This window comes from Rasamsonia emersonii, assembly GCF_000968595.1.
Source record: "Rasamsonia emersonii CBS 393.64 chromosome Unknown ctg1118621760088, whole genome shotgun sequence".
Lineage (NCBI taxonomy): Eukaryota > Fungi > Ascomycota > Eurotiomycetes > Eurotiales > Trichocomaceae > Rasamsonia > Rasamsonia emersonii.
This window is the reverse complement of record NW_013563199.1, coordinates 24,484-46,686: the sequence shown is the minus strand read 5'-3', so window position 1 is coordinate 46,686 and position 22,203 is coordinate 24,484. Positions and strand designations below refer to the sequence as shown.

General features: G+C 49.9%; 6 protein-coding genes across 6 annotated transcripts; 3 read left to right on the top strand and 3 right to left on the bottom strand.

The window, feature by feature from the left end:
• T310_3879 (Retrovirus polyprotein) lies at positions 1–2,005 on the top strand (the record flags this gene model as incomplete). Its single annotated transcript, XM_013473260.1, has 2 exons — positions 1–650; positions 1,052–2,005. Coding segments are annotated over 2 exons (1,604 nt in total), but the record flags the coding sequence as incomplete, so codon positions are not given.
• A 1,110-nt stretch (positions 2,006–3,115) lies between these two features.
• On the bottom strand, positions 3,116–5,209 carry T310_3878 (Protein kinase activator Bem1; the record flags this gene model as incomplete). Its single annotated transcript, XM_013473259.1, has 4 exons — positions 3,116–4,165; positions 4,221–4,958; positions 5,030–5,131; positions 5,204–5,209. 4 exons carry the CDS (start codon positions 5,207–5,209, stop codon positions 3,116–3,118), a joined length of 1,896 nt encoding a protein of 631 aa, XP_013328713.1.
• Positions 5,210–8,088: 2,879 nt separating this feature from the next.
• T310_3877 (SAC3/GANP domain protein) lies at positions 8,089–9,784 on the bottom strand (the record flags this gene model as incomplete). The annotated part of the gene is made up of 3 exons (XM_013473258.1): positions 8,089–8,302; positions 8,365–9,652; positions 9,709–9,784. 3 exons carry the CDS (start codon positions 9,782–9,784, stop codon positions 8,089–8,091), a joined length of 1,578 nt encoding a protein of 525 aa, XP_013328712.1.
• Positions 9,785–10,443: 659 nt separating this feature from the next.
• On the top strand, positions 10,444–12,388 carry T310_3876 (Vacuolar protein sorting protein (Vps36); the record flags this gene model as incomplete). Its single annotated transcript, XM_013473257.1, has 3 exons — positions 10,444–10,448; positions 10,575–10,710; positions 10,763–12,388. 3 exons carry the CDS (start codon positions 10,444–10,446, stop codon positions 12,386–12,388), a joined length of 1,767 nt encoding a protein of 588 aa, XP_013328711.1.
• A 573-nt stretch (positions 12,389–12,961) lies between these two features.
• On the top strand, positions 12,962–15,706 carry T310_3875 (Conserved serine-threonine rich protein; the record flags this gene model as incomplete). The annotated part of the gene is made up of 1 exon (XM_013473256.1): positions 12,962–15,706. One exon carries the CDS (start codon positions 12,962–12,964, stop codon positions 15,704–15,706), a length of 2,745 nt encoding a protein of 914 aa, XP_013328710.1.
• Positions 15,707–16,431: 725 nt separating this feature from the next.
• Positions 16,432–18,215, bottom strand: T310_3874 (uncharacterized protein; the record flags this gene model as incomplete). The annotated part of the gene is made up of 4 exons (XM_013473255.1): positions 16,432–17,352; positions 17,446–17,587; positions 17,667–17,973; positions 18,041–18,215. The coding sequence occupies 4 exons, from the start codon at positions 18,213–18,215 to the stop codon at positions 16,432–16,434; spliced, it is 1,545 nt and encodes a 514-aa protein (XP_013328709.1).
• Positions 18,216–22,203: the final 3,988 nt, after the last annotated feature.

Genomic DNA, 22,203 nt, shown 5'->3' with positions numbered 1-22,203 from the left:
GACGACGGCAGAGATTAATTACGAGATACATGACAAAGAACATGCTAGCCATTATACGAAGCCTAGAGGAGTGGAGAGCTGAGTTAGAAGGATTGCAGAGGGAAGAGCCATTCGATATACTCACTGATCACCGTGCACTGGAATACTTCATGACCACAAAGCGGCTTAATCCAAGACAAGTGCGCTGGGCAGAATTCCTCTCTCGTTTCCATTTTTTGATTCGGTATCGACCAGGAAAACGGAATATGCCTGCAGATGCCCTCTCACGGCAGGAAGATTTGATTAGGGCCCAACGTAAAGAGAGAGACCGCTGCTGCACCCAGGCTTTATTGAGACCTGAATGGTTGGAAGACGGTGTCTTCCCTAAAGCTGAAAAAGAACTATTGTCTGGAACAGAGCTACTAGCTATGAATGAACCCCTGCACATTACGGACCAGGTGCGCCAGGCAAATCGAGACTCTGAGTCGCTACACGAGTTGCGAGAGAAGTCTCATACAGGAGAGGATGGCTGGAAGATGAGTGAGGGTTTACTTACCTATCAAGGACGGCTAGTGGTTCCAGACGAAGGAGACCTACGCGCAAGGCTACTGGATGAAGTGCATCGCCAGCCGTCAACTGCACACCCTGGACGAGGAAAGACTCGCGGCTTGGTACGCGCTAGATACTGGTGGCCAACCTGGAGTAGGGATGTTGACCGATACGTGGATAATTGCTTGGTATGCAAGCGAACAAATACATGGCGGGATAAACCACCTGGTCTTCTGAATCCCCTCCCAATCCCAGAGCGCCCCTGGCAACACATCTCAATGGATTTCCGCTCATTCCCCAAGATAAGCGAGGGTACAATGCAGTGTTCGTCATTGTGGATCGACTGAGCAAGCGACCTATCTCAATTCCATGCCATAAGACTGTCACCGCAAGGGAGATGGCGCACTTGTATGTGGAGCACGTTTATAGATGGACGGGACCTCCTGACACAGTGGTATCAGACCGAGGAGGTCAATTCATATCTGAATTCTGGGATGAGGTTTGTAAAATACTGAGGATAAAGATCAAGCTCTCTACCAGCCACCACCCACAAACTGATGGGCAAACGGAGATTGTTAATCAGTATATGGCCCAGCGGCTTCGACCATTTGTCTCCTATTACCAAGACAACTGGTCTGAGCTGTTGCCCATGATGGACTTTGCTGCAGCAGTGCTCCCTCATGAATCCACAGGGCTCTCACCATTCGCTGTCGACCGAGGATATGAGCCACGAGTATCGTTTGACTGGACGGCTGCCTCACCCCCGCGAAAACTCAAGCTCGAAAGGAAAGAGGCTCAGAACTGGCTTCGGCATATGGAGAACATCTGGAAACTCGCTCGCACGAAAATGGAGGCGGCACAGCATCGCCAGAAAACACAGGCAGATCGGCACCGAAGAGAAGTTGATTTCGGCATAGGGGACTGGGTAATGGTGACAACCCGGGACTGGAAGACTGAACGACCTAGTCGAAAGCTCGCAGACCAAGCTGCCGGACCCTACCAGATTATTGAGAAGGTTGGGAATTCCTTCAAATTGAACCTCCCGGACAGTATACGAGTCCATCCAGTGTTTGCACCAGAAAAGCTCCGCAGAGCTACGTCGACCGAACCACTGCAGGGACAGATTCCAGATGCGCAACCGCCAATAGAAGTAAATGGACAAGACGAATGGGAGGTAGAGCAGATACTTGCCTCAAAACTCCGCTATGGCAAGCTCTACTACCGTGTCAAATGGATTGGCTATGACGATGACCCGAAGTGGTACCCAGCGAACTTCTTCAAGAACGCACCCCTACGGATCCGAGACTTTCACGCGGAGCATCCAGATGCCCCAGGCCCACCAATTCGGCTCCCAGTTTGGTTAAAAGCAGCCGAAGACGATGAACACCTTGAGGACCATACAGACGATGACCGCGCCCAAGGGCGGAAGCCAAAGGCCACGAGTCGGCGCCCGCAAACGGTTGAAGAGGATCTTTGAATTTAGGCTCGACCAATCAGGTGGCGCAGCGGGAATATAGCAAACAACCTCCCAATTATGGTAGGGGGTCTGCAGCAACTAATGAGGTCTCTGATTGGTCTGGACAAAATTTGACCTTACCATCGCCTGAGGGCAGGCTCTATTTTGGAGGGGGGGGGTGATGTGACGATTCAACTTGCCTGTCGTCACGTGAGCGGTGAGAAAAGCGGTGAGGTATAGGTACGGCAGAATACTTGCATAAATCGCCTCGCTAGCGACCTGGCTCCCTTCCTTCTTCTCCTCTCCTCCCAGCCTAGTCTCTTGTAATTTAGATCGCTCCTAGTGATAAGAAACTGCTCTATTGCCTGGAATTGGATCCGTCACACATGGACTGATTGGCTTTTTGATTAATTGATTGACCGAGCCATATCAAGCTAATATATATTTTCTTCCTACCTACTGCTACTGGTAAAGAGAGATCCGGTGGATAGATACTAGAGATGGGCAGTTTGGCTGTCCTGTCCTGTCCTGTACTGTACAGTATGTTCGAAATAGAAAGAGAGTATCTACCTAGTCAGTCATCGTAGAAATTCAACTTGCAACTTTTCCTACTCCAGAGTAACTACTACCTTAGCCTAGTCAAATCACGAGATGAGAGGTACACAGGGGTAGCAATATCGAATCACCTAATCACAACACAACACAACACAGCTAGCTGTACATTCGCATTCACAAACGCAGACGCAGATGCCGACGCGGTCGCCGCTGCTAAACACGGAATTTTCCACGTTATCCATGTTAATTATCAGAGGATAGGATATCGCTGCTTGTACAAGTAGGTTAGGTAGAGTAGACAGGGTAGGTTAGGTAGGCTCGGCGGAGACGTCGGGCCTGGGTATGTTCGACAAACAGGAAAGAAGAAAAAAAAACAGATTCAACAGAAACAGCAGATAGTGACCGGTCCAGAGAAAAAGCAAGAGAAATCGTATCATCGTCCATAATCCAGAGAAAAGAATCAGATCAAATCAATCAAATCATAGATATCGTTTAACAAACAAACAGAATACCACCGCGCCGAACACCCACCAAACAATGCAACAAGGTTAAAGAAAAGAAAAAGTACGTTTCAGCTCATGCCACCGTTACCCGCAGCGTCAACTTCGAGTTCCGCTGCAGCGCCATATCCAGATCGTTGTCGCTCAGCATGTCGACAAACCCGCTCGTCTGCTCGTCCTTGTACTGGATCACCATCTCGTCGTTGTTCACCTTGAGCCGCTCCCGCAGCTTGTCCTGCAGCTGTTGGAAGTTGACGTCGTTCGACACGCGCAGCGCGATGATATCGTCCTGGAAGAACACCTTTACTTTCATCGCCCCCGTCGTGCTGGAGGTGTTGGATACCTGCGTCAGCGAGCTGGGCTGCCGATTCATCGGCGGCTGCAGGTCCGTCCGCGATTGCGAGGCATTGCTGCTTTGCGACGCCTGCGAGCGCTGATGAGGCGGCCGGTTTTGAGCACCCGCACTTGCACTGGCACTGGCACTTGCACTTGCTGGGGCCAAACTCGCTGGCGCGCTCACTGGCGCCGCATATCCAGCGGTCGACGTACTCATGTGCCCTTGCGAGGACTGCCGCGAGTCGCGCGAGGCATCGTGGGCCGACGACTGCTGCGACTCACCCGACAGACGGCAGTTGTTATCCTCCATCGCACTCGGATCAATCTCAAAGTCGCCCGGACGAGGCGCGAACAGTTCGCGAACCAGCTGGCAGCGCGAGATGTGGGGCGGCATGGCGAGCAGCTTCTTAATGTACTCATCCAGATTCTGGCGTCGTCCGTTGGAGATGGCATCTGTGACGTGCGTGACCGGCCCCGGCATGTACGGCAGCGTCCGTGGCTTGCCCTTGTTGCCGGCTTCTTCCTCGAACTGCGCCAACAAGGCGATCTGAAAGTCGTAGAAGTCATGATAGTATCTCGACAATTCCCAGCAACTGCCGTCCTCCATCCTCGCCTCGATAATGTACCAGTATTTGTCGTTGTCGAAACAGTACCGCGGAATCGACGCGGATACCGGGGCCAGGAGCTTCCTGTGATTCTGCTGTTGCTGCGGCGGGGCCTGATGCTGCTGTTGATTGTATACTGGTTGATGAGGATATGCTGCCTTGCCAGAAGTTCGTTGATTGTATCCCTTCATCATCCATTAGTTTCAATTACCGACATTTCGACTGTTCTGGCGAACTCACATGGTCGTGGCTGACGTGGCTGCCGTTGCTGTGCATGGACATCTTCTCCATGCCACTGGTGACGGACTGCACCGACGTCGCAGAGTCCAGCTTGCCCAGGGTAATGCTGCTGTTCTTGTATTCGGCAGTCATCTTCTTCCACTCCTCCACGCGGGGCACGCCCGCTCGCTTGACCGCCTCGAGGGGATCGGCAACGGGCAGGCCGGTGGTCATGTCCCTCAGCTCCACGAACGACACGGGGATCAGACCGGGACCACCGAGGCGACCGATCGGTTTGGCGACGAACCACTCCGGGTTCGAGATGGCGATGACGATGATGGCCTCACCGGCCTTGGCCTCCAACTCGTCGGGCCGTTCGGCGTGGAAATCATACTGCACGACGCCATAGACCATGGCGGTCGCGCTTTTGCCGAGCGACGACATCCTGGAGCGGCCGCCTTGCTGGGTGGTGGTCGTCGAGTCGCGTCGGTCGTGGACAGCACGCTCTGCGAAACCCGAGTCGTGCGGCTCCTGCTTGTGGCCGTCGGACGAGCCGGCGCTGTGTCGCTCAGTCTTGCCGATCACCTCGAAGTACGAGACGGGGACGAGGCCTCTGGCGTTGGGGATGAGCGGGTTGCACGCTTCGTACCACTCGGTGTCGTCCTCGCGGCTGATGACGTGGAAGAAATCGCCCTTGCTGAAGGCCAATTCCTGGGTGTTGCCGGGCGGGGGCTCGTAGTCATACAACGCTTTGATGACCTGGGGGCGCGCAGGGCGGCAATGGTCAAAAGGGGCGGCGCGAGCGGAAGTGAATCAGGGCAGCAACTCACCTTTTTCGGGGGGAGGATGGCGAGGGCGGACTTGGGGGTGATGGAGACGTGGTGGTGATGGGGTCTGGAGTCCCTGTCGCCCTTGAGAGACCGCCGGATGGCCTGTAGTTTTTTTTTTTGCGCGGGCGGGTGGTTAGCGAGGCGGAGCGCAAGGGAGAGAGGGGCTTCGCATACCTTCATTGTGCAACGGCCAGCACCCGATCGCGCCGAGGCAGAGAGAAAGGGCACGCAGAGAGAGCGATGAGGAGGGCCGGTCGTCTCAAGATATTTTATAAAATCGAGGGAGAAAATTTGGGGCCGCTGCCACCAGACAGCAGGCACGGTGGCCCCTGAGGTGATCCGTGAGCAGCCAGGCACAATGGAGGACTGGACAGCGATGGACGGAACCGTCTCCAGCGTCCCAGGGAACCAGCTTCACCAGGGCTGCGAGCGTGCAGTCGCTGGACTCGCTGCTGTGGCTGTGGCGCGGCAGAAGAGCCCAGGAGACCGGACGGGCTGCTGGAATTAGAACGGTGGGTAGCGTGGAGTCCAACAAGTCCAGAGCGCGTATTAAGGTTGATGTGGGATGAACAATAAATGACTGCTGACTGCAGAGGAGATATTCTCAGAGCAGCAATAATCCTCTGCTCGATCGATCGACAATATTCGATCGAGCAATATCGTCCTTCGCGTCGTAGGCTGGAGTGTCTCGGAGTCGTTCGTTCCGCAGGCTGGCTGGGCGGGGACGAGCCAGCCGTATCCTCCGTAAAAGTGGTACACCGTACAGCACGCCTACTATCGCCATGCCATGTTCTTCTTATGGTTCGCGAGGATGCGACCATGCCACGATCAGCTCCAGCCCTGCTGGTCGTTGGTCGACTGCCAGGGCGCTAAGGCGAGCAGCACAGCACAGGCAGGGCGCCCGGTTGGGCAGCAGCCAGAACGAGCAGATGCAATCGGGGGCCAAGGCTGCAAAATGCCGCTAGACTTGGAAGACTAGAGTGCTAGACGATTATCGATAAGCCCGGACGAACGTACTAGAAGACGCATCGCGGGTCGACCATGGATGGGCCCGCGGGGTGACCGCCAGACGGTAGACCACGGATGGTGTGGACGTGGAGAGCAGGCAGAATGATCGATTATGGAGAGCAAATCACAAAGCAAACACAAGCTACTCTCGACAGCATACTGTACGGAGTACCGTACTGGTGCTACCACGCCATCTCCAGGAAGAGGAAATCAAGCGTGGGATGGAGGGTGACACTGGAGTGTCACCGTGTACGGAATACCCCCAGAGACATGTTCTACAATTGCAACCAAATTAATCGATACAGTAAATACTCCGTACTCGGTAGATGAATGGGGCAATTGAATCTAGGATTGTCGTTACACTGTGTTCTGAGCGACAGGCCGATCCTTCGCTACTGGCGTTCTAGAAAAAGCCCACAGAGAATTAAGTTTGCCATGACAATTAATTAATTTAGCGACTTGGAGTGTCTGTCTGACGCCAAGCCAGAAGAATATTCTGAGAAATAACAGTCCCTACTCATTATTGACAATTGCTTACTACTCGCCAGCTGAGGGAGAAATGACAAATAGCAGATATCCTGGTAACGTGACTTCTAAGAATAGACGTACGGAAAAGATCATACCCAGCCAGCCAGCACTCGACTGAAAGAAATGCCTGCTCAATTGCATCAATTACATCGAGTACTCCATATTACGACCGCATGTGTGCAGGAAAGGCACACAAAAAAGGGGAAAAGAAAAAAAAATCCTACCAGTCGCCTGTCTCCATGCGCGTTCTGCATGGGACCTTGCAGTGATGACTCTATCAATCAATCAGTCCATCAATCAATCAATTCAATTAGTCAATTGGGGAGGAGCTGCAATGCTGCACGCGTCACGCATTGAATAATTTCAATTTCCGGACGCTTCAGCTTGAGTAATATAACAGGCACTGCCACACCTTAACCACGCACTTGCCACGTCAGTCAGGTGAGCTGAGTGAGACGCAGGCTGAAGCCTCGATTCTGTCGGTCGAGGTACTCCGTACAGTCTACAGTGAGGCAAGGACATACAGCTTGCCTGTGCTGTGGCTAACGTACTCACTACTCACTACGGAGTACTCACCTGAGTCACTCAGGTATCCACTGTCCACTGTCCACTATCAACGCCACGCCTGTCATATCCATCCAATCCATCCAATCCCAGACTAAAATTCAAGATGGAATTCAATTCAATTGCCGATGTGGCAATGGCAAACTACTGCTTAAGCTTAGATTCAGGCTCTCAGCCAAGTCATCTAGAATTAGAAAAAAGAAAGACAAAAAAAAGAAAAAAAAGAAAAAAAAAAGAAAAGAAAAAAAGAAAAAGAAAAAGAAAAAAAAAAGAAGAAAAAAACTGAAGCGCCCTCCGCAGCATCTAGCATCTACCCACGAATGAAATTCTCTCTCAGCGGGTATATACAGTACCTGCGCAACCTGGCACATTTCAGGGTGGATGGTTTCAGGTCTGCAGAACAAGAAACGTCCAGTGTGGACACTGGACTTGTCAAGCCTGGATTCCGGCAAACCAGACTACAGGGCCGACGCCACGTGGGGATGCCACGATGGGGATCGACGGCCTTGGCTGCCGGACAAAAGCCGAGAATCGATCGAACAGCATCGCCATTACGTGTGCGGATATACCTCTCCACCAAGATAGTCATGACTACTGAAGAAAAGCATTCCGAAAGGTCAGTCAATGTCATTGGAGGATGCATCCTGGCTAGATTCGACCGCCTTGGCCTGCCTCCTCCGAGAGATCACCCATGTGCAAACCTGCGGTCAGAATTCTAATGTCACACAATTCCAGCGCCGTTCAAGAATCCACCCGGGATGAGAACCTTGCGCCATAGAACCCATATGCAGCAACAAAATCCCACGCCCAATGCACTCCCTAAGCGTAAGATGCTACGAGTCGAATTAAGTGTAAACAGCAATAGACGAACGGGTATGCCGCCGAGAATAGAGAAAATGATAAAGGGCAGATGGATGCGAGAATAACAAAGACTGGGAGATGGAGGGAAAGAACGGGCTTCAGATCTGTCCTTTGATGTCGACCACCTTATGGGCCTCGATTTTGGCCCGTTCGAAGATCTGTCCTGCTTTGCCCGTCAGGAGCCGAACGCTCCCATCCTTCTCCTGCAGCAATTCTTCCGGTGCATAGTCTAGGATAAACCGTGCACTCTGTTCGTCCGATTCAAATCCAAGCTCTTCCGTGATAAACCGGATTTTTACGTCAGGTTTGTATCTGGAGATAAGTTAGCAGATAGGTTAGCGTGACCGAGAAAGTCTGTGTGAAGGGAAACGCACGCTTTACAAATACAGGCCAGCGCCGACAGTCGCTCCCGATCAACAAACATGTCCATGAGATAGGCTCCCATGTTCGGGGTGTCGAGGTACAGCTGGAAGAAGCGATGATAGTTGCCCAGCGCAAGTGCCGAGCGAACCTCAAGCGCGTGCTTCACAGCTGGATCCGCTTTATCTGCTGGGGTTAGATCTGCCAACGCGTCGTTGATCGCCGTCTGGTTGCGCGTGTAAATGAAATAGAGAATACGATACGCCTTGAACTCCATCGGATGCCCGCCCAGATTCTGCTCATACAACGCCCGCAGCTGCGTCTGACACTGATTATACTCACCAAGATCTCCTTTCTCCAGGGCTATCCGGGCGTGGATCTCATACACATTCACCGTGAATTCATTCCGGATATGCTGCACCGTCAAGTCCTGCCGCAATGACTTGAACTGATCGCAGATGTAGGTGTAATTGTTCTCCTTCCGCCACTTCTTCTTCAGCAGATCCAACGTCTTTTCGAGTACATGAAGTGGGCGAACTGTATCAGGATTGGGGGCTGAAGTCAAGCGGAAATAATTCTTTTCCAGATCCTGGCACCGTCCAACAATGGGTCCTTGTGTCGCACTGGGGGCTGGGGACTCGTCTCGATAGGTATCTTGATAACCACGCGGAGTCTCGAACCGCTTCTTCCGAGATTCCAGAGTGGCTTTGGACTTACTTGGCAATTTGCTGCTGATATCTATGCGTTGACGCTTGTCAGTGGGGGAGTATGTGACTCGATCTTCCAATTGAGAGCGCTGGTTAGTCTTCCGCCACGGCGGTGAGTCGTCGCCCGCGTCTTCTTGCGACATATCGGTTGACTTCCTCTTTTTTGTGCGCTCCTCACTTGCTTGCAGATTGGACTTAAGAGCAGCAACACTGGATGGAACAGTCCACGCAGAAGACCCTACAGGAGTTGTCAAGATCCTGTTGCGCTCGTTCTGGATCATAACTTGAGGTAAAGGAAGGTTGTCCCAATCGATGGTCTCAAGCATGTTATTCTCCGCTGCCTCTGTGATGACCTGTTTCAATTTTGCCTCCATCTCTTGCCTGCTAACACTCGGGATCTGGTACTCGGGTACAAAACTGCGCTGGACGTACTGACGAACAGGGAGGGGCCATTCGACACGTTTTCGCTCGGGGGGTGGTTGGGTACTTGACGATGAGGGGGCAGGAGGATTTTGAGAGGGGTTCGAAGACGCGTTGGACTCGCCATGAGGAGCCAAACTACGACGAGCTTGCACGGGAATATATGCAGGAGACACTAGCTCAGTCAGTCCATCTTCACTTCAGGCTCACCAGTGAAGAGATGACACTTACTAGTCCCAGTAGGATTCGAGGTAGTCGTGGCGGTCGCTGTTGATGAAGCGCGCCATGGTGGAACAGTAGAACTCATTTTTAGTAGAATCTAAAGCAAATAGGACAATAGAGCAAGAAACACGCGATTCACAGGCTCAAACATGCGATAAAAATGGGATCTACGATAAGTCCAGGAGGGACAACAGGAGTCCTTCGAAGGCAACTTGGTTTGCACTTTCGACAAATATAGCGTGGCTCTCCGGAAAGGCAGTAAGGGCGGTAAAGATCTCTTAACACTGAGCAGCCAGATATTCACGCAAAGGAAGTGTCACTGTGCAACAGATGGTGAAATGGCTGCCTTTCTGGTGGTGCAAGTAAATAGGTAGTTGGGAAGGAGGCCAACTTAAGTCGGAGGTCAGGAGTCGACCGGGCGCTCGCTTAGTGTGCCGTTTGTGGTCATCGGCAACTCCGCCATCCAATCCACGCAGCGTACTTTTTGTTGCCTGTGGAATATGGCATCAAGTCCCTGTCTTGGCATTACGCTATGAGGGGACTGGGACGGTACGATGGATACTATCGCGTGATAACGCTTGATTTCCAACTTGTTACAGGGCTACGTACTGCTGCGGCCCAAGATGATACAGATGTTCTCCATCTCCTCTATAAATACGGGCTAGATGTTCTTCAAGCCGCTGGACTTGACGACTGCGCTCCGTCCGTTACTCCTGCCGGATGAGACCCTACTGTTCGTTCAGGATGCAGTGGGCTTGTATGAGGGGTAAGCACTGCCGTCTGTGGATGGAACACTCTGCGCGCCATTAAGTTCATTGTTTTTCTCATTTGCTCCTGTAATGCTGTTACTGACAGTTTCGCTTTTGCATCACCAGAAAATTCAAGATTCCCAACTATCAGAATGGCCATGCCTATCTGACGTCCCACCGAATCTGCTATGTAGCCGCCGAAGAGCCCCGGAAGTACTCCGTCTCGGTCGAGCTCAAGGACGTCGATCGCGTGGAATACCAGGTATGGCATCTTTGCGACATCTCGACCTTATTTACCGACTGACCCTTCCCAGGCAGGCTTTCTCAAGTCTTCTCCTAAAATCACGATATACCCCAAGCCACAGAAGCATGGCCTGGGACAGCCGCACGGCACAAATGCCGGCCCATTTTCTACCCAAGTCAGCGGTACTTCGCCTGCGCAACCATCCTCTGCGGCTCTACAAGTTTCACGTGGCGCGTCGCCTGCTCCAAAGCCGGTGAATGCAACGTGGATCTGTCCCATCTGTTCATTCTCCAACCCAGTTCCCTCCAACTTTGACCCGGCAACAGCTACAGCCTCGACACCGTTGCCACCATGTCTGGCGTGTGGAATCAAACCGCAATTGACGACTATACTGAAGGCAGCTATCGCCGCTGCAACGAATCGAGCACCTTCAGATGCAACTGAGCGAGACCGGTTACAGACAAATGCAACCGAGTCTTCGACGGCTCTTCCGGATTCAGACACTTCAGAGACATCATTGGCTTGTCCCAGATGCACATTTAACAATCATCCGTCTCTCTTGGAGTGTGAGATCTGTGGAGCCTCTCTTGTGTCCTTGGCTCCTAGAGATAGGAAGATTACTAGTGGAGAACGTTCGGAGTCGCCAGCACCCCCTCTCGCTCAGTCGAGTATAAGCAACACTGAAATAAATGAGTGCATCAAGCTCTCATTCCGTGGCGGCGGTGAGAAAATCTTCCATGAAAGATTAAAAGGCGCTTTGATCCAAAGAAAATGGCTCCTTCAGAACGCTCCTCCGATCCCGCAACCCTCCCAATCCCCAGGGCATGGACCATCCACGTCTCCTGTGCCACGTGGTTCCGGCCAGTCGACACCTCGACCATCCGCAGTTGGGATTGCAGGACTTGAGCAACGGGGATTGGAGACCCGAAAAAACAACGAGCTGGTGATTGGCAACGCCTTCGAGGATCTGGAGGCTCTGATGGCTTCTGCGAAGGAAGTCGTCGCTCTGGCGGAAACTCTCGCCTCTGAATCAGGTCTAGCTACTAATGGAGACTCTGCTGAAGCGAAGGCCGTACTGTCTGAATCGGCAGCTGCCCTGGGGATGGTGACTACAAAGGACATGCTGGGCTCCGGAGCTGAGAATCTTTACCTGTCTGAACTTTCCCGGAACCTGGCGGAATATCTCACCGATGACCGCAAGGGAATTCTTCGCAAGGAGGGCGGCATCATGAGCCTCATTGATCTGTGGGCCGTTTTCAATCGCAGCCGCAATGGAGTGGAACTCGTAAGCCCCTCTGATTTCCAGAAAGCCGCGCAGCTTTGGGAGAAGCTCAAGTTACCGGTCCGTCTCCGCCGTTTCAAGAGCGGTCTTCTAGTCGTCCAGCCGTATGACTTGAGCGACGAGAAGACGATCCAGCAGCTCGAGGCCTGGATGGAGGAGCTCCGGCAGCAGCCTCCAAGCGAACCAGTCCCCTGGGACTGGAGGGTCTATGGTAGAGGCGTGACGGCCCAGGAGGCAGCCCAGCATTTTGGTTGGAGCGTAGGAGTTGCTGCCGAAGAGCTCGAGATGGCTGAGGACCGAGGCGTTCTCTGCAGGGAAGAAGGTATCGAGGGTGTGCGGTTTTGGAAGAACCACTTCGATGATGATTTCAGCGATGACAGAATTGGACAGGCAGTGTCTCTCCTGACGCTGTGAAGAGTAATAAAGTCAAAGATCAACGTGAAGAGTGGTGTATTATAGACGAGTACAATACAGCGTTGGATGTTGTAGGAGTAGCTTGTTCAATGCAGTCTATACCACTGTAGCGGACACGATTGGCCGATAGGAGTTTCGGAGCTTCTGTTATCGCGCAGGGGAACCCCACCCGAGCTGTCGCTGTTACTCCGCAGACGCCTATATAGCTTCAGCTTCCGAGACCGCTCAGAATCCACAGATCCCAGCTGAAAGTGAGCTTTACTCATCGCATCTCCTTGTTCAAGCTTCTATCGATTGTACAGAGGGCTCTATCGCTGAAGCATCTCCAGCAACGTGGTGTGGGAGCTACAGCTTGCTTATCGTGCATCGTGACAGGCGGACTTGGCGCTTTATCGGCTGCCGCTCAGACATCCACCGACAGCTCGTCGATCGATCCGATATGAGCGATATTCCATCGTCTTGAAACCGATTCGGAGAGCAGAGACCGCTTCGAAACGGTAGCTTACGTGAAAAGTTCGAAGTCTTCTCGACTCGAGACCGAGTTCCTACGCCTGCGTCATCTGAGACGCCGGTATGGGCCTCTCGGCATTGACATCAAAGCCAAAGCCCACTAGCAGTCTCAGCCGGGCTCCCCTTCGTCGTCCGCTAGTCCTATCTCCCACCCTCATCTCGTCATCACTTGCCATCTCAGCATGCGTGGTCACTCAAGTCCAGCACCGCCGAACTCTCTGGGGATGGGGACGTCGGGACTGGGGGGAATCTGGGAATTATGACCGTTTGTGGCATCGTCTCGAGAGGCTGGAGCGGAAATTCTTAGCAAAACAAGCAAAGTTACTGCGTCGACAGGCACTTCTCAGTCAGAAATGGAGTCAGAGATTGTCCCATGAGCCTCCACGGTCGGGATGGCACTGGGGATGGCGATGGGTAGGATGGGGATGGCCCGGTTGGGGATGGGGATGGGGATGGGGATGGGCTTGGCCACGGTTCCAATCTCATCGTCCAGATCCTAATAGTCGTCAAGATGGGAAATCTGGAGGCGGTACAGGCGGGAAGTTTCCTGAGGATCCAGGGCAACAAAACTGGTGGGAAACAGAGAGAGCTCGCTTTGACAGAGAGATGGAGCAATTGAAGAAGGAAATAGAGGCTGATCCTTATAACTTCCTGTTTGGAAAGAGCAATGAGTGGCTTAGATATCGTGACAGTCATTCCAGGGACTGGTCAGAGTGGTGCCGCTCCTTTCTTGGTTTGGATGGGACTTCGAAGAAAGCGCAGGTGATTGATACCAATCCTTCACCAAAGTCGTCTCCAGAGACTACCAAGAGTGACAACGTCGTCGAATCTTCAAAATATCAGGAGCCGACAGTAGCGTCTGAGAGCTCTGCCAAGGCAACAATTGACACTGTGTACGACCCTATCAGCGGTCGAATGGTTCCTAAAATATCACAATCCCCCGAAGAGGAGAAAGATGCTGTCCCAAAGGGTGATGACGCTACTGATATTCCCGTCAAGACATTCAAATCATATCGTGCGCAATTTGGCTACGGAACAGACACGAATGAGGAAACCCAGAAGTCGACACAGGAGGATGGTCCTGTGAATTCGAAAGGAGGACAAGAGCAGTCCGAACAAGCCAAAGATGGCACTCCAGAAGCCACGGAAGGAATGAAGCAGAAGAACCAGAAGCCAGATGTTTTATACATGGCTGGCCCAGAGAAGGTCATCGACTTGCCTCCCTCGTCTGCTATGAGCCATGGTCCAGAAGCCTCCGTACAAGCAGATGGTGAGCAATCTTCCAGCGCTGTTAAGGAGGAGGCCAAAACTTCTGCTCCAGAAATGCAACGTAAAGAATATAATTTCGCGGAAAAGAAAGACGACGATGTCGATCTTCTGCATGCTAGCGATATCCGTGTTTCGTTTTACTCGGGCAAGACCAAGCAGGAAATTGCCGACGAGAAGAAGTCAAAGCGAGAGGCTCTGGAACGCGATTTTGACTCATATAAGGACCCCGAAAGTGATCTTGACGCGGAAGAAATTCGTGCGAGCGCAAAGAAACATGAGAGCGTGCAGGTTTCTGGTAGCCAGGCCGAAGAGGTGCGAAGCAGTACAACAGCTTTGAAAGAACCTGAGACGTCTGCTACACAGCTTGTCGAGCAGAGTTCACCTGAGTCAGAGGATGTGTCATTGAAAGCTCGGACCGATCATGACTCTATTTCTCTCCAGCCGCCGACATCCACTAGCAGTGACAAGGAATCGTCGCAATCACATAAATCTGCCTTGTCTCAAGAAATCAAAGATATCTACGAGTCTGCCTACGGCGAGATCACTCCTCAACATCGTCAGGGAAGTCTGACCAAAAAGGTCAGTCCGTCAGATTCTGGCGTGGTCGACAAAAGTCAATCCATAATTCCGGAACCACAGACCTCGGATGCCCGCTTGCAAGAGACGCTTCAATCCGCAAAGAAATTCACTGAAACTACAAGCGAGATTACAAAGGAACTGATAGAAACTTGCAAGCAGCTCGAGACTTCCAAGAGTGCTCAGGAGTCTAGTTCACCACATCTGGATGAGAACCCCTCGAATGCATCGGCCGCCTTACCAGCCACTTATCGAGTACTTGCCTACGATTCTTCGACTCACCAGGTCGTCATCGCAGAAACTACCTCGTCCGTTTATTCGGCGGAACAGACTCTTCATCCAACTGAGGTTTTGTCTCGTTTGAACAGTCCGGCAAAGTTTCTTCCGTACTTTGCACAGATGCAGGCTGACGGCTTTGAGATTGTGTCTGGTGGCGGTGACATTCTTGTATTCAAAAAGGTGCGAGAACCTAGGGCATCATCGACGGCTGCCGGATTGGAAGAGTCAGCTATGCAGAATAAGGACAAGGACAGTGTATCTGCAGCCAAGATCAACTCGGCGGAGAGCAGGTCTCCAGAACAGCAAGGAATTCACAGTGGAGTTGACAGAGATTGGAAAATTACACAATCAGAGTCTGTGAGGACGTCGTCTCCTTCGTCTTCACCAAGGATGGTTCGCAGACAGGAAACCGTCTACACTGGAGGCCCACCAAACTGGGCTCCCTATCCACCACCTCCACCTCCTGAAGTCGATATGGGGACGGATGCCGCTCGTGAGAAATTATCCTTTGGGAAAACGGCTCGTTGGGTTCTTTTGACGGGCTTGGGTACGGCAGCAACGTGCTACGCCATCGGCGTAGTGTGCGAGTATTTCCGCACCGGAGGCGCAGATGGCTTGGGCCCGGAGGGATTCACCGAGTTTGAGTCAGAGAGACGGCGGAGGGAAAAATTGTCATCTTCTTGATTCAGTGTATTAGCTTTTGATGGGTTGGGTTATAATCGAGGCCAGTTATTCGGTCAATTCTCGTCGATTGCTATGATGGCAGTAATTGGAATAGCTGCCGATGTATATACTATATAGCCAGGGAGCAACTCTCTTCTCCTATGCTCTCCTCTCATGAATTATGACTTAGATTAGGACTTGCTCATATTATATAGTAAAATCATTTAATCTTCATTAAAAGGTTTATCTTGTGCCTGCTTACAGCTTATATTAACCTAACAAATCCCCTAATTCCTGTCATCTGCTCCTGATCCTGTAAGCACATGTCACAAGATTACTATGAAAGGTATCGCCTACTTAGCAGCATCCATCCCTAAAACACAGATAGAAAATTGTCAAATCTACTTGTGGGTGCTCTCCCTGAGCATGTGTTACACTGTGAACTTCCATGAAGCATGTATTTGTTTACCAGTTAACTAACTCCTCAAAAGTACACGCATGACACATTACGACCTTAGAGATCTTTCACTTCGTGATTTACCAACAACCCCCCATAAGTACAGGATGTCATGCTTACATTACGGCGCATGTCAAATCACACGTCATCTGCTTTAAGCTTATGAGTTTCATCATCCCCAAAACACACGATACAACATCCTGGTATGTGCTATCAACCACTGACTAGCTGCCAACCGGAAGCCCACGCAGCCAACACAGCTAAGGTAGACAAGACAGTTAGAGAGAAATCAACGGTCCAGTTGTTGGGTTTGCTTCGCGTACTCGTTGTCATCGCTATCGTCCATCTCATCGTCCCCGTGACTGTCATCCTCTTCGTCGTCGTCGTCAACGAAGTCCGCTAACCAACGACTCTCGAGGTAGTGGTTGAGGCTATCATCGTTGTTGTTGTTGAGCGGATCGATCCCGTGAAGAATGCCGGACTTGGCTGCGTCGGCGTTTTTGTAAAGACTATGATGATGGTAGGGGTATGGGTGGTGGCTGTCTGTGACTGCCGGACGCTGAAAGCTGTCTTGTTGTGGCTGCTGCTGCGACTGCAGCTGTGCAGGCTCGTTTTCCTTCTGGCTCGACTCTTGGACAGTCTCTTCTTGTTTCATCACCACATCTTTTTCATCGGAGTCGTCAGACTCGTCTTCGGGAAGGTCAGGAGGACACTGAAACGCATCAGTCAGGGTGCCCATGCGTGCCTGACCACTCATGAAATAAGTGAATACAGCCACAACCGTTTTCACAGCTTCCCTGAAATCCGACTTTTTCCAGAGATCGAATTCGCGACTCGCAACGACACGGAACGTGCGCATCTCAGGCTCTCCGCCCAGCTCGGTAAGATACTCGTTCATCGCCTGCTGCACGGCTTCATCGTAGCGTTTGATCTCAGCTGGGTCGTTGTTGGTCTTGGGGGGCTCCATGGGCAAGACCTTGCGCCAGACGGGGAGCTCTTTCTTTCCACACCAGATGGCGGAGCATTTTGGTCCCGGGAACCAGGCCCTGAAGACGTGGAATCGTGAACCGTGCATGCCGAACAGATAGGTCTCCTGGTGCGGAAGCTTGTCTGCATACGCGCCGGAACGGTGGAGATGCATGTACAACTCGGCGAGCATCAGTTTGATTTTGCCTGCGACGGCGGATTCGAGGCTCTCTGATTCCAGTGTCTGAGATGAATTAGCTGAGTTTACGAAAGACGCGAAGGGAAGTGCCAGAAAAGTGCCAAACAACAATCTAGAGGTTGAGAGAAAGTTGCATACCACAGTCAGAGGAATCATATGCTTCATCCGATAGCCGCCAGGGAAATAGTCAAGAAAAATACATCCAACTGCAGGTGGTGCATCGGAATGGCGTATAGGATAGCCAGTGACGTACTCGGGGCACCAAGCCATGAGTTTGGTACTATTCAGTTGACAAGAATGTCAGCATCTTACTTTCAGAGAAATTTACCCAAATCAAGAAAGAGTGTCTCATAACTTACATCAGAAAGTAGAATCCTTTTCCATTGTGAACTTCGTGCTTGAGGTCCATCATGCTTTTGACCTCGTCGAGGAGCTCCTTGAGGGCCTGTGCCTGCGCGACGGGGAATTTCGTCTTCGTGGCCGCATCAACGTTGAAGGTACTGCCGCCCTCGTACAAACCCTTCTCGAAGTCCGGGACCTTACTCAGCTCGACGAAAAGATTTTTGTAACGACGGTCGGTGAGAGACCATTTCTTCAGATTGACGTTGCGGCTGTCATAGTTGTGGTTCTGTCTGCGGAAGATCCACGCGTTGCGTTCAGTCACGGCTGCATGCCATCATTAGAGTCAGATTTTCTTGCACATATATATGTCAGTCGGAGCTCTCAGACTTACGGGACTTTTCAGCCATCACGGCATATTCCTCTGGCACGATGTCTTCAAGCTCGCAGTTGAGGAAGACCTTGGCAGTCAGGCTGTGGATCTTGACCTCAAAACGAGTAATACCATCGTCACTGGAATCAGATGAGTTGTCTGCAGGAATGATGCCTTTGGGTAGAACCTTGGCCATCGTTCCTGTTTGACGTGTCTGGTCGCGTGTGCAAGGATAGTTTGATATGAGATAACAGGAAGTAAGATGAGATGGATAACGATACAGAAGATGAAGATACAGCTATCAACGTGTCTTCACATCACATAATATCAGATCGATACATGATGATGGTTGGGATGAGTGAAGGTAAATAGTGAACGTGGTGTAGAGAAGAAGAGGAAGAGGAAAAGGTGAAATGACAGACCAGTATTTGTTGTGAAATCACCGACTGAAGACTTCAGATGAGCAGGTGACCACTGACCAGTGAAGGCGGTAACAGCCAGCAATTTCGCATTCATGGTGTATACAGCTATCAAACAGTGCATACTGTCAGGTCTGCGGTATTTACCGATGTAAGAGTGTCTGGCAGTTGCTGCCCTCCAGGTTCTTCTACCTTTTATATGCCTGTGCGAGGGCAAGAGACATCCTGGTGACATCCCGGCCAGAACTCTTGCACATTTTTCAAGAACGAGATTGTAGAGTCCAGCTTGAAACTACGCTACAAGCCTGGTAACTCAGCTTTGATCCCTTCCCTGAAGCGATTCCATTCATTCGAGTACACGCATGTCGTATAGCGAGTATAGAGGTAAGCCGTAATGGTCGACCTGACCCGGACTTGATATTCGCGAGTTATTTGAGCAGATAGACAAGTAGAAATATTTCAGTCTAGTATCCTAAAGAAAACAGGTCCAAGAGGGTCACCAAGGTAGTAACATAACTGGAATATCGACACTGTTTAGATTTCAGCAAGGTTACCGCCAAACTTGACTCCCTCGAGAAGACGAGGCAAAGCGAAACGACATCTCTTGCGGTGATTATACGTCTCTTGCAGTGATTGTATCGTTGAGCAAGATATTCGTTTCTCATGGATAGATGTCTACCTGTCAACTGGACTTGAGTGGAATTAGGTAGGTATCATTATTCTGTCTCGATATAATACCTAGACTAAGCTTTCTTGTCCTCCTCCTCAGATTTTCCGCACTGGTTGTCCGTGTTGTTGCAGCGGTAGGTAGAACCTGTGATAATGGCAGTAAACAGTAAAGAATTGTTATTATTTTTTTTCCCCCGCGGAGTTAGTAATGCTCGTCAGACAGAATAAGACTACTGTACTGCAACCGCAGCGAATACATATATCAAGGTGTATATATGGCCACATTTCTTTTCTTTTCTTTTCCTTCCTTCCTTCCTTTCTTTCTTTCTTTTTTCCTTTTCTGGGAGAAAAGTTGTTATGAATCTCCAAGACTAAAATAATACTACTGTAGCGACTACCTACCTACCTAGGTAATATATATTACCACATATATCCATGAACAGTACTGAAAAGGCAGGCTATTTTTTTTTCTCTTCCTATGCCATGAACAGAAGCAGAGCTCCGTTTGAAGTATGTACATACATACATACATACATACATGAATCTCTTTAACATTTGTACTGTACGATCTAACTAGATAAATGATCTGATGGAATCCGACCTGTGAGACCTGTCATCTGTATTATAGTTATAATCTGTCAGAAATGACGCGTCTGCTGCGAATTTGAGACTACGGTATTGGAATAACAGTATGTATGTACATACAGTGCATCTCACACTCTTCAGACGGACGGTGAATAGCAGGGGTTAGCTATGCCTAACTTCATAGCTTGAATATTATATTATGCTGTTTGCGAAAGTCAACACAAGGAGAGAAAGTGAAAGGGAACAAATAAACAAAGATTTAGAACTTATCAGTCTTATACTTTGATTAATTTGTAGATGGAGAAATTAATTTCTGTCCGAATAAGAGAGGGCTATGGAGTAGGAATGCCGATATGCTAATTAGGTAGTTTTCCCTAGAATATGGATCACGAGATATATATATCTTCGCAACTGCACAGCTATTTATTAACTAGCTCTCTCTACTTGAGAAGAACGACGGAATGACTGCATAGAGAGCGCTATCGCCATCTCTATCGCTTCAGCGGGTTACCAGGAAGTTGCGTTACGAATTAAAGAAAACATGCTATTGAGGGAGGACTATTATTTGTTTATTATTTGGCTTCATGCCGGCTCTGTTATATAATCTAGAGTATCTCTAGAGTACTTCATACTGGAACTGGAGAATTAATCAAAGTATACAAAAGTACTCTCTCTGTACTGTACTGTACAGTAGGTAAACCATTGCATGAATAAATCGCTCCTTCTCTCTTCTCTCTCGCAAGATTAATTCCTACACATATGCGTACAGTACTTTTCCTGTGGTAGGTCACTTACATACTGTGTGTATGTACACCATCTGAACTCAGACTGACTACATTCAGGGAAATCGAAGCATACTCATTAAACTTTTCGCTCAGAATAATATACTAATTCAACATCCATTCTACGTGAGTAAATGGTCTGAGCGGAGATTTCTCATGAAGATCGTCATCTCACTAGTCGCCAGTAGCCGCGCTGTGCGGCGTAATAATAATATAATTAAATATAAATTAAAAAAAATGAAAAAAAAAAGATTAATATAATATATATATTAATGCCACCCTCCCTACGGAGTAATAAAGATAAAGATAGATTACTTGATGAGAGCCGTGTATGCATGTACAGAGTAACACTCCGTATGAAGTGCTGTACACTGGGTGATCAGTTAATAATAACAAATAGAGGATGGGATTTACCTTTTCTACTCATATGTCTTCGATGTAGCATAGCCACTGTAGTGAGAATATAGATTTGATGCATTGCCAACGTAGACAATAAATAATAATCTCTAAAGATCCATTTAATTCGGACTACTAGAAATAAAACTCCTCGTTGACAAGATAGAAACAAAAAAAAAAGAGAGACAGAAGATCATTAGTATAAAATAATAACAGTGGAATCAAAAGTCAAAGTAAATCAGAATCAGAACCAGAATCATGAAGACATAAACTGATGATTATAGATAGATCTAAGAACTGTCCTAGACGATCGATGATCCATCATCCTGTTCTCCATGGATGAGACTTGCACCCAGCCCAGAACTCTCTTGGACAAACAGATCACTAGAACAATTAATTAATCAATTAATTCTGCAGAAACTAATCTCGAACTATCGAGTCGATATATATAAATAAATCTGCGTTTGATAATTAATTTTTTTGTATGTACTGCACTTCGTACGGAGTCCTCGGTTCTTCTCGGTCTGCACGCAAAGCCCGGAACGGGAAGTGGGGAACAAGTTAGGTAACAACCCATGGTTAGTCCTCCTTGGCAGCTAGGAACAGGTTTAGCTCGGGATGGATGGATGGAACAGCAAGACTTGGACAAGCACAGCACCTGCAGGAGTGAATCAGTACTCTATGTACTACTGTACACGTGAATTCATTTATATTTCTTTGTCTCTTTCGCTTAGAGTTTTTTTTTTTCTCTCTATCGACTGTGCATACAGTACTCGGGGTAGACAGTCTTTGTCCAGGGAGTCCTTGTTTAGGCACTATGTACTCCGTACGGAGTATGGCCCCCGGCTTGGATTTCTTTCTTTCATTCTTTCTAATCAGGGGGCTGGATCCTGGATCCTGTGGGGTCCATGTCCATGTCCGTGATAGATAGACGAGTCTCAGTCAACGACTGACTCAGATAGAGATTACGGATTGAGATGGGGATTCATTCATTCAACTCCACAGGTTGGATGTTTTACAGTATGCAGTATTTCTGTACGAATACTGTTAGCAGGATCTGGCAGGTCGAGTCGAGCGAGCCAGGCAGTGGTACAAATTCCCTTCGGAGATAGAAAGCTTTCTCTCAAATGCCGTGGACTATGGAGTAACTTCAATAAAGTGATAAGCCTTCGCGTCGGTGGCGCCGGGGCTCACGAACAGGTCGCAAAGAATCGGTTCGCGCAGGCTTGGGTTAAGCTCTGGTGGTATTCAGGGGTTAACTTGCGCCGGCGGTTCGCCCACTACTTACTACTTAACTTTGCTTGCAACCTGCCAACTTTGGTGCGAGCATGCT